This window comes from Antechinus flavipes, chromosome 3, assembly GCF_016432865.1.
Source record: "Antechinus flavipes isolate AdamAnt ecotype Samford, QLD, Australia chromosome 3, AdamAnt_v2, whole genome shotgun sequence".
Taxonomy (NCBI): Eukaryota; Metazoa; Chordata; class Mammalia; order Dasyuromorphia; family Dasyuridae; genus Antechinus; species Antechinus flavipes.
This window is the reverse complement of record NC_067400.1, coordinates 334,027,467-334,040,363: the sequence shown is the minus strand read 5'-3', so window position 1 is coordinate 334,040,363 and position 12,897 is coordinate 334,027,467. Positions and strand designations below refer to the sequence as shown.

At 36.7% G+C, this 12,897-nt stretch overlaps 1 protein-coding gene across 2 annotated transcripts in view; it reads right to left on the bottom strand.

Annotated features, from left to right (window-relative positions):
- SPSB4 (splA/ryanodine receptor domain and SOCS box containing 4) overlaps nucleotides 1–12,897 on the bottom strand; it is a 134,765-nt gene that overhangs the window by 101,948 nt on the left and 19,920 nt on the right. The window contains exons 1-2 of one of the 2 annotated variants that reach the window (XM_051985654.1): nucleotides 11,902–12,189; nucleotides 10,559–11,402 (exon numbers count right to left, since the gene is read on the bottom strand). In XM_051985654.1, coding sequence (XP_051841614.1) covers nucleotides 10,559–11,252 — 694 coding nt within the window. In that variant the 5' untranslated portion in view covers nucleotides 11,253–11,402; nucleotides 11,902–12,189. Of the gene's footprint in view, nucleotides 1–10,558; nucleotides 11,403–11,901; nucleotides 12,190–12,897 lie in introns of those variants that run through there. The other variant, XM_051985653.1, reaches the window with a different exon arrangement.

The following is a 12,897-nucleotide window of genomic DNA, read 5'->3' as shown; positions in this document are numbered from 1 at the left end:
AACCCATATATCCATTTCTGGTTACATATGTCCTGGGATAATGTTGTATTTAAGAAGAAACTTTGAGATGACAATCTTCATTTCACAAAAAAAGTGAGAACTAATTTGTAGTAGAATGGGACTTCGAACCTCTCTCAATTCCTATTCCAGGATACTCATTAAAAAGGGACATGCATTTGGGTCCAAGTATATGTATATAAAATCTAGCCTTGGGTTGTCACAGGTATTCTAAAATTATCTCTGACATCTTGTCAACTCTTAGTATTATTGACTTTACCAAGAATATAGCATAATGACTCTTTTCAAAATAATTTTATTTTTTCCTCAATTACAAATAAAAATTATTTTTAACATTTGTTGGGGTTTTTTAAGTTTTGAGAGTTTCCAAATTCTAACCCTCCTCTATCCCCTGACTCTTCTCTGAAATGGCAAGCTATGAGATAAGTTGTACATTTGAAGTCATGTAAAACATTTTCTTATTTTTTGTAAGAAGACAAAAAAAAAGTGAAAAAATAATATGTTTCAGTATGTGTTCAGACAACATCAGTTTTTCCCCTAGAAGAAGCGAGCATTTTTCATCATGAACCTTTGGGATTGTCTTGTATCATTGTATTGATGAAAATAGCTAAGCCATTCACTGTTCTTCATTATACAACATTGCTGTTACTATGTCAGTGTTCTCCCAGTTCTGCTTTTTAACAATGGGAATTGCTCTTTGAAATAGTAATAGATTCATGACTTTTCATCTCCTATGACTGAAACTCTTCATTCAAAAGGTGGATGACAACTTTTAAACCAATAGGACTGTCATCAGAGAGATCCATGTTCAGGGATGGGTTGTGGTAAATGGTATGAGATGAAGGGGCCAAGGAATGATGACTAATTTGGTGGACTTTAAAAAACAGGTTTTTATTTCTCCTGCACAGTTTTATTATTGCATTTGCAAAGCATTTGGTTGTGCTCTTCCTTTTCTGAATTCCTGTGATACATCATGTACAACATAGATTAGCATGTCATCTAATTTCTTAGCTATCCTCTGTATGCTATAGTGGAAAGAATACTAGATTTGGAACTAGGATAGCTGAATTCTAGTCCCATCCAGCTAATAACTTGCTGTATGACTTTGGGCAAGTACATTTTCTCTGGTCATCAGGTTCCCTCATGAATAACAGTGGTAACATGAGATGATTTCTAAATGTCTCTATAATCCTAATATTCTCAAATTCTTTGTGTATTTGGAGATAGTTTTGCAAGGAAAGATTAAGGTGACCTGGGAAAAGCTTATTGTAGAAAATGGGAATTTAGTGGGAACTTGAAGCATCCATAGCAGCTAGGTGATGTGGAATGGCAGGTCTGAAGTCAGGAAGACTTGAATTAAAATCCAGTCAAAACTGTGCGACTCTGGGTAAGTGACTTAACTGTTTGCCTCAGTTTCCTTATCTTGTCAAATGATCTGGAGGAATCATTCCAGTATCTTGGCCAAGAAAATCCAAATGGGGTCACAAAGAATTGCATGTGCGCGCACACACACACACACACACACACACACACACACACACACACACACAAAATCTGATAAAATGATTAAAGGCATCCCAGAGGCAGAAATGAGGAGGGAGAGAATTCCAGACAATGGTAGACAGCCATTTAAAAATGCTTAGAAGTGGGAGATGGACATGTTTTGTGCAAGGAAAAGCAAGAAATTTAGTGTCCTTGGATTACAGAATAGAAAACAGGGTATAAGTGCAAGAAGATTGGAAAAGGAGAAATTTATCTGATTATGGAAGAAGATTTGAGTCAGGGAGACTAACCAGCAGGTTCCTGTCATAATTCAGGTGTGGAGTGATGGGGGTATCCACTAGAGTGATGGTAGTGTCAGGAAAGAAGGATAGGAGTGGGAAGAATATTTGAGAGATATTATAAAATAGTATTGATAAGACGGGATAAATGATTGGATGAGGATGGGGTGATGAGAGTTAAAGGTCTAGGAAGACATGTAGGTTTGAGTCTGGGTGGCTGCAAGGATGATGTTACTCTCAACAATAATAGGAAGTTAGGAAGATGGGAATAGTTTGGGGGAAATTGTGTGTGTATGCATGTGACTTGTCTTCCCAAGGATCACTTCTAGATATGAATGAGTAATTGGTCTTTGATAAATGAACGCTGTGAATTTGGTGCCATACATGGGCAATGATTTCGAAAATGAGTAGATGTCCTTGGAACCTGACAGAAAGTTCTTTTCAGCCATCATTAAATGATTAGGGAGCCTGGTGGTATATCAGATTATACTGCTGAGTCATCATGTCACTAACTACTTGGATAATTGATAGAATCATTCAAGAACACCAGCTGAATATGATTAGTTGAACCACTTTTGCCATATTGTGCCAGGGGTCTTACTGTGACCTGGATCTTTGCCCTGTTTATCCTGATATTCTTGTGGATAAGACAGAGGTATGTGCTTTAGATCTTAGCATTCAGATTCATATATGGATGTTTCCAACAGTCATAACGAAAGGTTAATTCAAGGAAAGAACTCTCTGGTGATACTGCGACAGAACTTTTTCATTGATCCCACTTTTATTCTATGTTTTTAAATGATTTACATAAAGGCACAAAAGACACTTTACTTTGTCAGATATGTGATTGACCTAAAAATAAAGATAATATTTAAATTTACAAAAAAGATATGTGGATGACACAAAGAAGGGAAGGAAAGATAAGACAACAGATATTAGATTCAGGATCCAACATTATCCTGACAGGTTAGAATAATAAGACAAAACACTACAAGATGAACTTAAATAGGATAAATTTCCATATTTAGTTTTTTAAAATTGCATATATAAAAAGAGAAAGACCTGGGCTTATCAAAAGTTCATGATAATTGATAACGAGATATGGCTGCTAACAAAACTATACCAAATATTCAGGCTTCATTAAGAGAAACATAGTTTTCAGAATAGAAAACTAGACTAGTCAGATAGAATCTGAAGCATTATTTTCGGTTCTTGGCCCCACATTTCAAAAGGATCATTGACAAAAAATGGATCATGTGCCAGAGATGGGCAACCAGGATACCAAAAAATGTTGAAACACTGTCAGATGAAGGAAGGGAGATTTGCAAGTTTAGCTTGAAAAAGATTTATTTGGATTAATACATGATAGGTGTGAAGCAAGAAACAGATCAGGAAATGGATAGGTTATTTGGGGGTTTTTTTCAACTCAAGCAAAAACGTCTTTTACCAGTCTTCTGAAAACACTATGTAGATAACCAACTCCTTTATGAGCCATCTCAGGTCCTCATGGCTTAAATGCATCACTAACAGCCAACAGTCACAATCAGACACCTCATTTATCCTTTTAACTATCACAGTCCATTCTGTACATGTTTCCATTCTCCACCGATTTGAGCAATTACTCATTATACTGCAGAGTTGAACTCTATGAAGTACAAACTCTTTCCAGGAAAAGGTCCCTGGAAATCACAGAGACTCCCAAGATCTTATTGTGTACCAGAGGCAGCATAACTTAGATGAAAGCCACTCTCAAGTGAGAAAGAATATTATTAATATAATAAAAAAATTCTTGATAAAATAATGAGAGATGAGACCCTGCTTATTCTGAATATGATTATGTAAGTATTCCCTCCATTTTGGAGGTGAGCACAATTGCACTGTGAAAACTGAAATGCCAGAAGGCAATGGAGCTTTTATTTTCAAAACATTTGGAGAAAAAGATAGTCTATTTAACATATTGTTTCTAGTAACCACATAAACTTATGAGTAGGAAGGACTCTCAACACATCTTTCAATTTCACACATAAATAAGAATGAAGTGCTTTTAAATGATTCTGGAGGATTACAGTGTTTATTAAATTTTCTAAATTGTTTGTTGGAATATGTTTGGGCTTTGATTCAGAACAAATTTTGGGGCTGTCTTTAAGCAAATTAATTTTTACAGAATAGTCTTTGGAGTTTTGTATTCAATTGAAAGTTCTGAAGAGTATATGTTGAGCTGGAAGAAGGGGGAGGGGGCAAAATTAATTACCTGAATGTATAAGTAATTTTATATATATAATCCACAAATGCTTGTTGTTTGGTTAATAGGTCAAGTGATTTGAGTAGTAAAAAGAAGAGACTAAGAACTAAATTTTTCAGAACAATTTTCAGCCTATATAAAAGGAAATCTACCTAACCTCAGCAATCTGGAAATAGTTGAATATGTCAATTTCAACAACCCAAGGGAAAATTGCCATGTAATTTTGCCTATCTTTTCTCAGATTAAGAAAATGCATAGAGACCTAATTGTTTTTGTTAGGCATATCTCACTTCTAAACTCTGTCAATAACCCTAATGTTGAGGAGATCTGGATTCCAGTCTCCAGTTCTTCCCCCCAATTCTTGCAACAACCTTATGAGGTAAATGAGATAAAAAAAAAACCCATTTTATGCAGATTAAGCCAACTCTGAGGTACCACTTCATACCTCTTAAGATTAGATAGTGATAAATGTTGGAGGGGATGTGGGAAAGCTAGGACACTAAGACATTATTGGTGGAATTGTGAAATGATCCAAGCATTCTGGAGGGCAATTTGGAACTATGCCCAAAAGGGGCAAAAGTCCCTTTGATCCAGCAATGCCATTATGATGTCTATATTCCAAACAGATAATGAAAAAGAGAAAAGAAGCTATATGTGCAAAAATGTTTGTAGCATTTTTTGTGGTGGCAAAGATTTGGAAATTGAGTAGATGCCCATCAGTTGGGTAATGGCTGAATAAGTTAAGATATATGAAAGTAATGGAGTTTTATTGTTTTATAAGAAATGATGAAGAGGCTTAGTACTTGACATCAGTATGCATTTGAGCATGAATTACTTTTCAGTTTAAACTCCCTTTTGAGTCAATATTCTTATACTAACAATGGAAAAGTTTTTGACTGTCAGAGAGAAAAGTTTTAAGTGAGTATTGTTTATCTGATTATGAATGTCTATATTTTTCTTGGAACTGGTCACTATTAAGTGGCCCAAGATGAGAAAGCAAAAGGTGCTATGGTAATTAATTAATGACTGCTTCCATTATAGGCACATATATGATAACATGTAACTGGTAATAATGGAAGGATTACTAGAAACAACACAAAACTGGGGGGAAAAACCATGAGAGAACCTGAGATCCAATCGTGGTCCTGATACTTATTTCATTCCAAGAATGTCAGGGAGTCAGTTTTCTTCTTTGTAAAATGAGGGTTATTTGATAGTTCGTAGTTTTATGATCAATAGTGATATTCAATAAGTTTTTTTCTCTCTATCTTTGTTTCTCTCTCTTTCTCTCTTTCTGTGTGTGTGTGTGTATTGGAGAGATTAGCAGTGTTAGGTAGGAGATGGGCAAGGAATAGGTGACCCATAGAACCAGATCTCAAAATCATTATCATCAAAAACAATTTATCCCCTTGGGATTTATCAAGTACTAGGTGACTAGGCTCATTTGCTTCTGTATAATGTGTATCTTATATTGACCAAACACCATCTATTTGATTAGTACCAAATTGTTTTTGACAATTAAGCTCAAAATGAGTCCATGATTTAGACATAAAAGATGATATCAATAAGCAAATTAGTGGAGCAAAGAAAACATCTGTCAAATCTCTGTAGGGGAACTATTTCAAGACCAAACGAAAGATAGAAAGGTTCATAGGAAGTAAAATGAATAACTTTGACTGCAGAAAATTTAAATTTTTTGTACAAACAAAACCAATGAAGCTAAAACTAGAAGAAAAGGAGGAAATTTAGAGGAACAAAAAAAGATCTTTGTCACAAGTTTGTCTCATAAATAAAGTTTATCTGATATTTCTAAAATATATAGGGAACTAGATCTAATTTAGAAGAATAAAGGTCACTCTCCAATTGATAAATGATCAAAGGGTATTAATGGGCTATTTTCAGAAAAAGAAATGTTACCTATCAAGAGCCACATAAAAATGCTCTAAATCAATAATAATTTGAGAAATGCACATTAAAACAACTCTGAGGTACCATTTCACAACAATCAGTGGTTAAGATGACAGAAAAGAAAAATGACAAATGCTGGACAATCTGTAGGAAAACAGATACACTAATACATTAGTGTAAATTATTGGTAAAGCTGTGAATAAGTTCAAACATTCTGGAAAACAATTTGGAACCATGCCCAAAAAGCTATTAAGCTGCGTATACCCTTTGATCCAGTGAAACTGCTACTAGATCTATACACCAAAGGGATCAAAGAAAGAGGAAAAGGGCCCATCTGTACAAAAATATTTATAACAATTCCTCTGCTGTGGCAAAGCATTAGAAACTAAGGGGATACCCAAATCAGTAAGGGAATGGCTGAAGAAGCTATACTATATGAATGAGATAGAATACTATTGTGCTGTAAGAAACTGATGAAGGTGATGATTTCAGAGACTTGGAAGGACTTTTAGGAATTGACACAAAAGAAAGTGATCAAAATTAGGAGAATAAGTTATATAATAACAACAATACTATAAATATAATTAACATTCAAAGACTTAGTAACTCTGATCAAAACAATGACCAACTATAATGCCAAAGAACTCATGATTAAACATGCTATCCACCTCCAGAAAAAGAACTGATAGATTCCAAATGCAGATTGTGGGAATTTGCTTGGCACAATTATACGTATTTGTAATAGGTTCTGTTTTTCTTTCTTCATGGGTGTGGGGGATAGAGAGAATTCAGAACTAAAATAAAAGAGAATTTATATATACTTATGTAATAATAATTGTTATTTATAATATATAGTATAGTTTACATATACATGTGTTTACATACATATATACACACATACATACACATACATGTAATACATACATATATGAAGCAATTGAAGTTTGGAGAGGTTGTGATTAACCCAAGTTCACAAAGGAAGTTAAAGTGGCACATACCCTTCGATCTAGCAATGCCATTATGGGGTCTATATCCCAAAGAGATAATAAAAAAGAGAAAAGTACCTATATATTATGTTTGTAGCAGCTTTTATTGTGGTAGCAAGGAATTGAAATTGAGTGGATACTCATCAATTGAGGAATGGCTACATAGATTATGATATATGAAAGTAATGAATTTTATTGTTCTATAAGAAATGATGAAAAAGCTGATTTTAGAAAGGCCTGGAAAGATTTACATAAACTGATACTGAGCAAAACCAAAACAGAATCAGGAATACATTGTATACATTAACAGCAAGATTGTGTGATGATCAATTATGAAAGACTTGGTTCTTCTCAGCAGTTCAGTGATCTAAGGTAATCCCAATAAACTTTGGATAGAAACCACCAACTACATCTAGAAAAAGTACTATAGAGATTGAATGTAAATCAACAATATGCTATGTTCACTTTTTTTTCTCTTGAGGTTTTTTTATTTGTTCTGATTTTTCTCTCCCAACATGATTCATAAAAAAAATTTAAAAGTTAATATATATGTATAACCGGAAAAAAAAAATTTAAAAAAAAGTATTACCAAGAGCAAGTCACTCAACTGAGGAAACCTCAGTTTCCTGATCTGTAAAATGAGAATAGTAATACTTTCACTATTTATCTCACAGGATCTTCAGAAGGAAAGTTTTGTAAACCAGGAAGCAATGTGATAAAAAGGAAAGAATGCTGACTCTGGAGCTGGGGGACTTGAATTCAAATCCTCTTCCCTATTTATTTTTAAAGGCTCTAATCACCCAAATTTGCAATCTCTGTCTTCTTTAACGCCTCACTAACACTCAGTCAATAAATATAATCTGTTATCATACTTTGTAATTCCTATTCTCATTTAATTTCTCACATTTTTTCTTTTCTCTCTACTCCAGGTTCTCAGTATTTCTTATCTAGATAATTTCGTAGGTCTCCCTGCTTCAAGTCTCTTTTTACTTGGAAGCAGCTAGGAAACTAGGTAAATACCTATTTTTATCAGTTTTTTCTATTTTAAAATCAGATAATAACAATATCTACCTTCCAGGGTTATTGTGAAGAACAAATGAGGGAATATTTGTAAAGCACTTAGCACAGGGCCCGGCACATAGTAGGCACTTAATATAAATGTATGTTTCTTTCTGTCCTTTCTACTCTAACTCATACAAAACTGCCACGGAAATGTTTCTAAAGCACAGATTTGACTATACTACACTCTCTTGGCTCTCATTCCATATACATTCAACAAATTCCAGCATCTCCCTCCAGGAGCAAATAAAAAAACCTTGTATTTGGCATTTAAAGTCCTTTACAAACTGGCCTCTTCTTCACTACCTTTGCAGTCTGAATATCTTTGACTCCCTTCCATATCTAGTTATGTGGGTCTGTTTTCCTTTACATTTGACACTCTAGCTCCTGACTACACTTTCATGGCTGCCCCTCATGCCACCAATATTTTTCCTTCCTATCACTTTCATTTAGCTTCCCTGGCATCCTTTAAGTCTCAGTTCAAATCTTACTTTCTGTAGAAAGTACCTTCCACTCTGCTCACCTACTAATACCTTCCCTTGAAAATTACCTTTGATACAGACTGTGGAAATTTTAAATGTGCATAGTTACTTGCTTGTAGTCTCCTTGATTAGAATACAACTTTCTTGAGGAAAGGCACTGTTGCTTCTGCTTTTATATCTATCTCCAAAGTTTAGCACAATTCCTGGTACATCTTAAGCTCTAGCTTATTGACTGGGGCCTAAATTTCCTCATCTATAAAAGGAAAGAAATGGACAAGATAGCTTCTGAAGTCCCTTCCAACTGTAGATCTATGATTTCTCTTACATTGTAATATTATATAAGGTAGGAGGCTTTTCTGGAGGGGAAAGACTTGGATTTGTGATTTTGCTGAAGTAGAGAAATCTCAATTAAGGAAATTCCTTCTAGCAGGACAGGGTCAGTAAATATTCTGCTGCTTTTTTCTTAGAAATTTGCCTAAACTTGGCTCTTTTCAACAATGAAGTGATTCAAGTCAATTCCAATAGACTTGAGAAGGAAAGAACCATTCACATCCTGAGAGAGAACTACGGAGACTGAATGTGGATCAAAGCATAATATTTTCACCTTTTGTTGTTTGTTTGCTTCTTTGTTTTCTTCTTTTGCTTTTTGATCTGATTTTTCTTGGGCAGCATGACAAAAGTGGAAATAAGTTTAGAAGAACTGTACATGTTTAATCTATTTTAGATTGCTTGCTGTCTATGGGACGGGGTAGGGGATAGGAAGGGAGAAAAATCTGGAACACAAATTTTTGCAAAAGTGAATGCCATATTTTGATGGAAGTGAATTTCTTTGACAAAGAGACCTAACTGAGTTTCAATTGATAAATGATGGACAGAAGCAGCTATACCCAAAGAAAGAACACTGGGAAACGAATGTGAACTATCTGCATTTGTTTTTCTTCCCGGGTTATTTATACCTTCTGAATCCAATTCTCCCTGTGCAACAAGAGAACTGGTTTGGTTCTGCACATATATTGTATCTAGGATATACTGCAACATATCCAACATATATAGGACTGCTTGCCATCTAGGGGAGGGGGTGGAGGAAGGGAGGGGAAAAATCAGAACAGAAACGAGTAAAAGGGATAATGTTGTAAAAAAATTACGCTGGCACGGGTTCTGTCAATACAAAGTAATTATTAAATTAAAAAAAAAAAAGTGAATGCCAAAAGCTATCTTTGCATGTATTTGGAAAAATAAAAAGCTATTAAAAATTAAAACTAATAAAAAAAAGAGGGTTGTCTAAAGCACTAAGAGATTGTAACTTACCCAGAATTATATATGTTGTATGAATCAGAAGCAAGGTTTGGGCTAGGTGGCAGTGGATATAACACGGAGCTTGGAATCAGAAAGACCTATCTTCATATTCAAATCTCTCAACTCAAACATCACTAGCTGTAAACCCTAGGCAAGTCACCTAATCATATTTGTCTGTTTCCTCATCTCTAAGGATGAGGAATGGCAAGCCGTTCTAATATCTTTGCCAAGAAAACCACAAAACAGGGTCCCAAAAACTCGGACACGACTAAAGAAATGACTGAACAACAACTTCCTGACTCCAAGACAATTAACTTCCTGACTCTAAGACAATTCTCTATCCATTCATTACGCTATGCTACAAATTAATATTATGTTTTTTACCATGTTTAACATATATTGAATTACTTGTCATCTAGGAGAAGGGGGGGTAGAATTGGAACACAAGGTTTTTCAAAGGTCAATGTTTAAAAATTATCCATGCATGAGTTTTATCAGAAAAAAAAGCTTTAATTAAAAAAAAAGTTAATATTATTATTATCTACATGGTAATGTAGTTAATTAACTACATGTTAATGACAATGGAAATTTAATTTGGTCATGGACATCTATTTCAATAAATACTTTCAAGCATATATTTATTAAGCACCAGAAGAATGTATCCTACACACAGTAGTATCTGGACTAGGACCTGGGAGAAGAATAAAGCTTAGTTAAGACATTGCTCTTCCCTGAATGAAATGACCCAAGTTGTTGACGAGGGTAGAGAAAGGGTAGAATACTTACGGTCAAGTCCATTAATGTATCTCATTGTGATCTCACAGTGGCCCCACACGGCACTCACTACTGGGTAGAGCTTTTTCCCCTTCAGCCCCCGGAAGGCCACACCAAGGTACTGTCCATCCACAATGAAGCTGAGCGTGCCCTCGTCCATGTCCAGAACTACGAGCAGAGAATCTGGAAGCACAAACGCCTCATCTGGCTCTAAGAAGGCAGGGTAGGTCACTCCGGGTTGATTCTTACAATTGTGGTAGAGTCTGTTGCGCCCCAGATCCCAGCCCCAGGACTCACTGTTACTGCCGACGAGGGCCGTGTAGCCCACCGAATGCAGCGGGGCGTCGGCAGTGGCCACCCCCACCACGGCGTGGGTTCCTCTCTGCCGTGTAGGCCAGTGAATCTGCCATACATGCAGGCCTCGGGCATGGCCCACCTTCCCCCGGATACAGTCCGTGCTCTGGGCCACTGGGTGCCGGTGGAAGGTCAGCCGGTCATCTTCTTTCACAAAAATATTCAGCGAGCGGTCCTCAGGATTCCAGGCGTGCTGGTGCTGGACCTCCGGCCGGGCTGGGGGCATATCCAACAGCAGGTCCAGGCGGGCTGGCCGGCAGAAGTCGGGACCCCTCAGGTCTCGTTTCACTGATTGGTAAGGGGGCTCTCGTACATCCACAGATTTGATGCTCCCTGAGATTTTCTGGCCCATTGCTTCACCAAGAGGGAGAAGAGGCCAGTCACAGGCCAGGGTTACCTCATGGGAGTGTCTACCCCCTGACCCAGAGACTAGGCAAACAATTCAGATTCACTCCCTCGATAGCAGCCTGCCTGTTCTACTGCTGCCGGAGAGCAAGAGCTCCTAGAACAAAACAGATGATAGTGGTTAGCTTGGAAAAGAATTGGTAGCGACAATAATTAAGCAATCATCATTTATTGAATACCTACAATATACAAGGCATTGAGCTAAGTCCTATGGGATTTAAAAAAAAAATCATAGAATTACAGAATCTCAAGAATCAGAAGGGACCTTTAGGGTCATTTAGTTCAACTACCTGAATCACAATTCAGGCTACAATACTGTCAACAAGTGATCATCTAATCACTGATGAACATCTCCAATGTTGAGGATATCTAAGATGTAAGTCAAGAAGTTTATTATCTAGTTTGGGAGATCAGACATATTCATGAAAAAACGACATCAAATGAGCCGAGTGAGTGACATAGTAAATAACAGTACAGCTGTACAAAGGACTAGAGGTGGCTGGGGGAAGACTTTGGGAAGATGAATCCCAGCTGGGCCTGGAAAGATTTTGAAGATTAGTGTAGGCAGACAGAAGAGGTTCAAACACAGTCAGGACCTTGTAATATTTCTGTGAAGTAGACTTCAACAGTTATTCCTATTCCCATTTTAGAGGAAGAAATTCAGAGAGAAGTTAAGATACTTGTCCAAAGCCATGTGGCTAATTAGTGGCAGAGTCAGAATTATTGTCTAGGCTTTTTGACTCCTACTCCAGGGCTCAATTTACTTAAGCTTGGCTGCTGACCTAAGGTCATGGCAAATCTGTCAAAATGTCCTGGCACAGACCCTAGGGGCTTTAAAAGGTGGAAAGTGGACAGTACAGTATATAGTCTTAAAAATAGGGAAAAAAATCTTTCCCTCCCCCCTCTCTGGCCCACAAAATGTGCAGCAGGATGTAGAGGGCCCACTGTGTATATAAAGCACAGACAATAACTTCCTCTGAGTCATAATAGGACACAGACATTCTTCACGCCCTGCCTGCCTCCCACCCAAACAGGCTGGAGATGCTCCTCAGTCAGAGGCCTGGGGGTTGGGACAGGGAAAGAAAGGGAGCATAGCTCAGTGTACTACACTACAGCAAAAATGAACAGCACTGATTTCCTTTTGATAAGAATTCCAGGGTGATTTAATTGTCCCACATCTGTGTGCAAGCCAATATTATTCTCCATTGTCTCTACAATTCCATGCACATAAACCAGCTAAGGTCTAAGCTGTGATTTGATATAGACATTATGTAGATGTCTGGATAATATTTAATCCAGGGGACAAAACAGACATTTGTAATACTGTACTTGCTAATGAGTTTCTTTCTTTGTTCCTTTTCCTCCTCTTCTGCTTTTCCATTCTCCAGTTCTTTTGCTTACTCTGCCTGCTCCTCTTTCTCTTTTGCTTGTTATCTTTCCTTTCTCCTCAATCTTTCTTCTCTTCCTTTTCTCCTCTATTTTCTGTCTACCAAACCATGGAACAAATGATCTTTCTGCTTCTCACCCCAGACTACTACTGATTTTATTATGGTCACATACATGCCTCTTATAAGTAACTCTCTTATGACCTG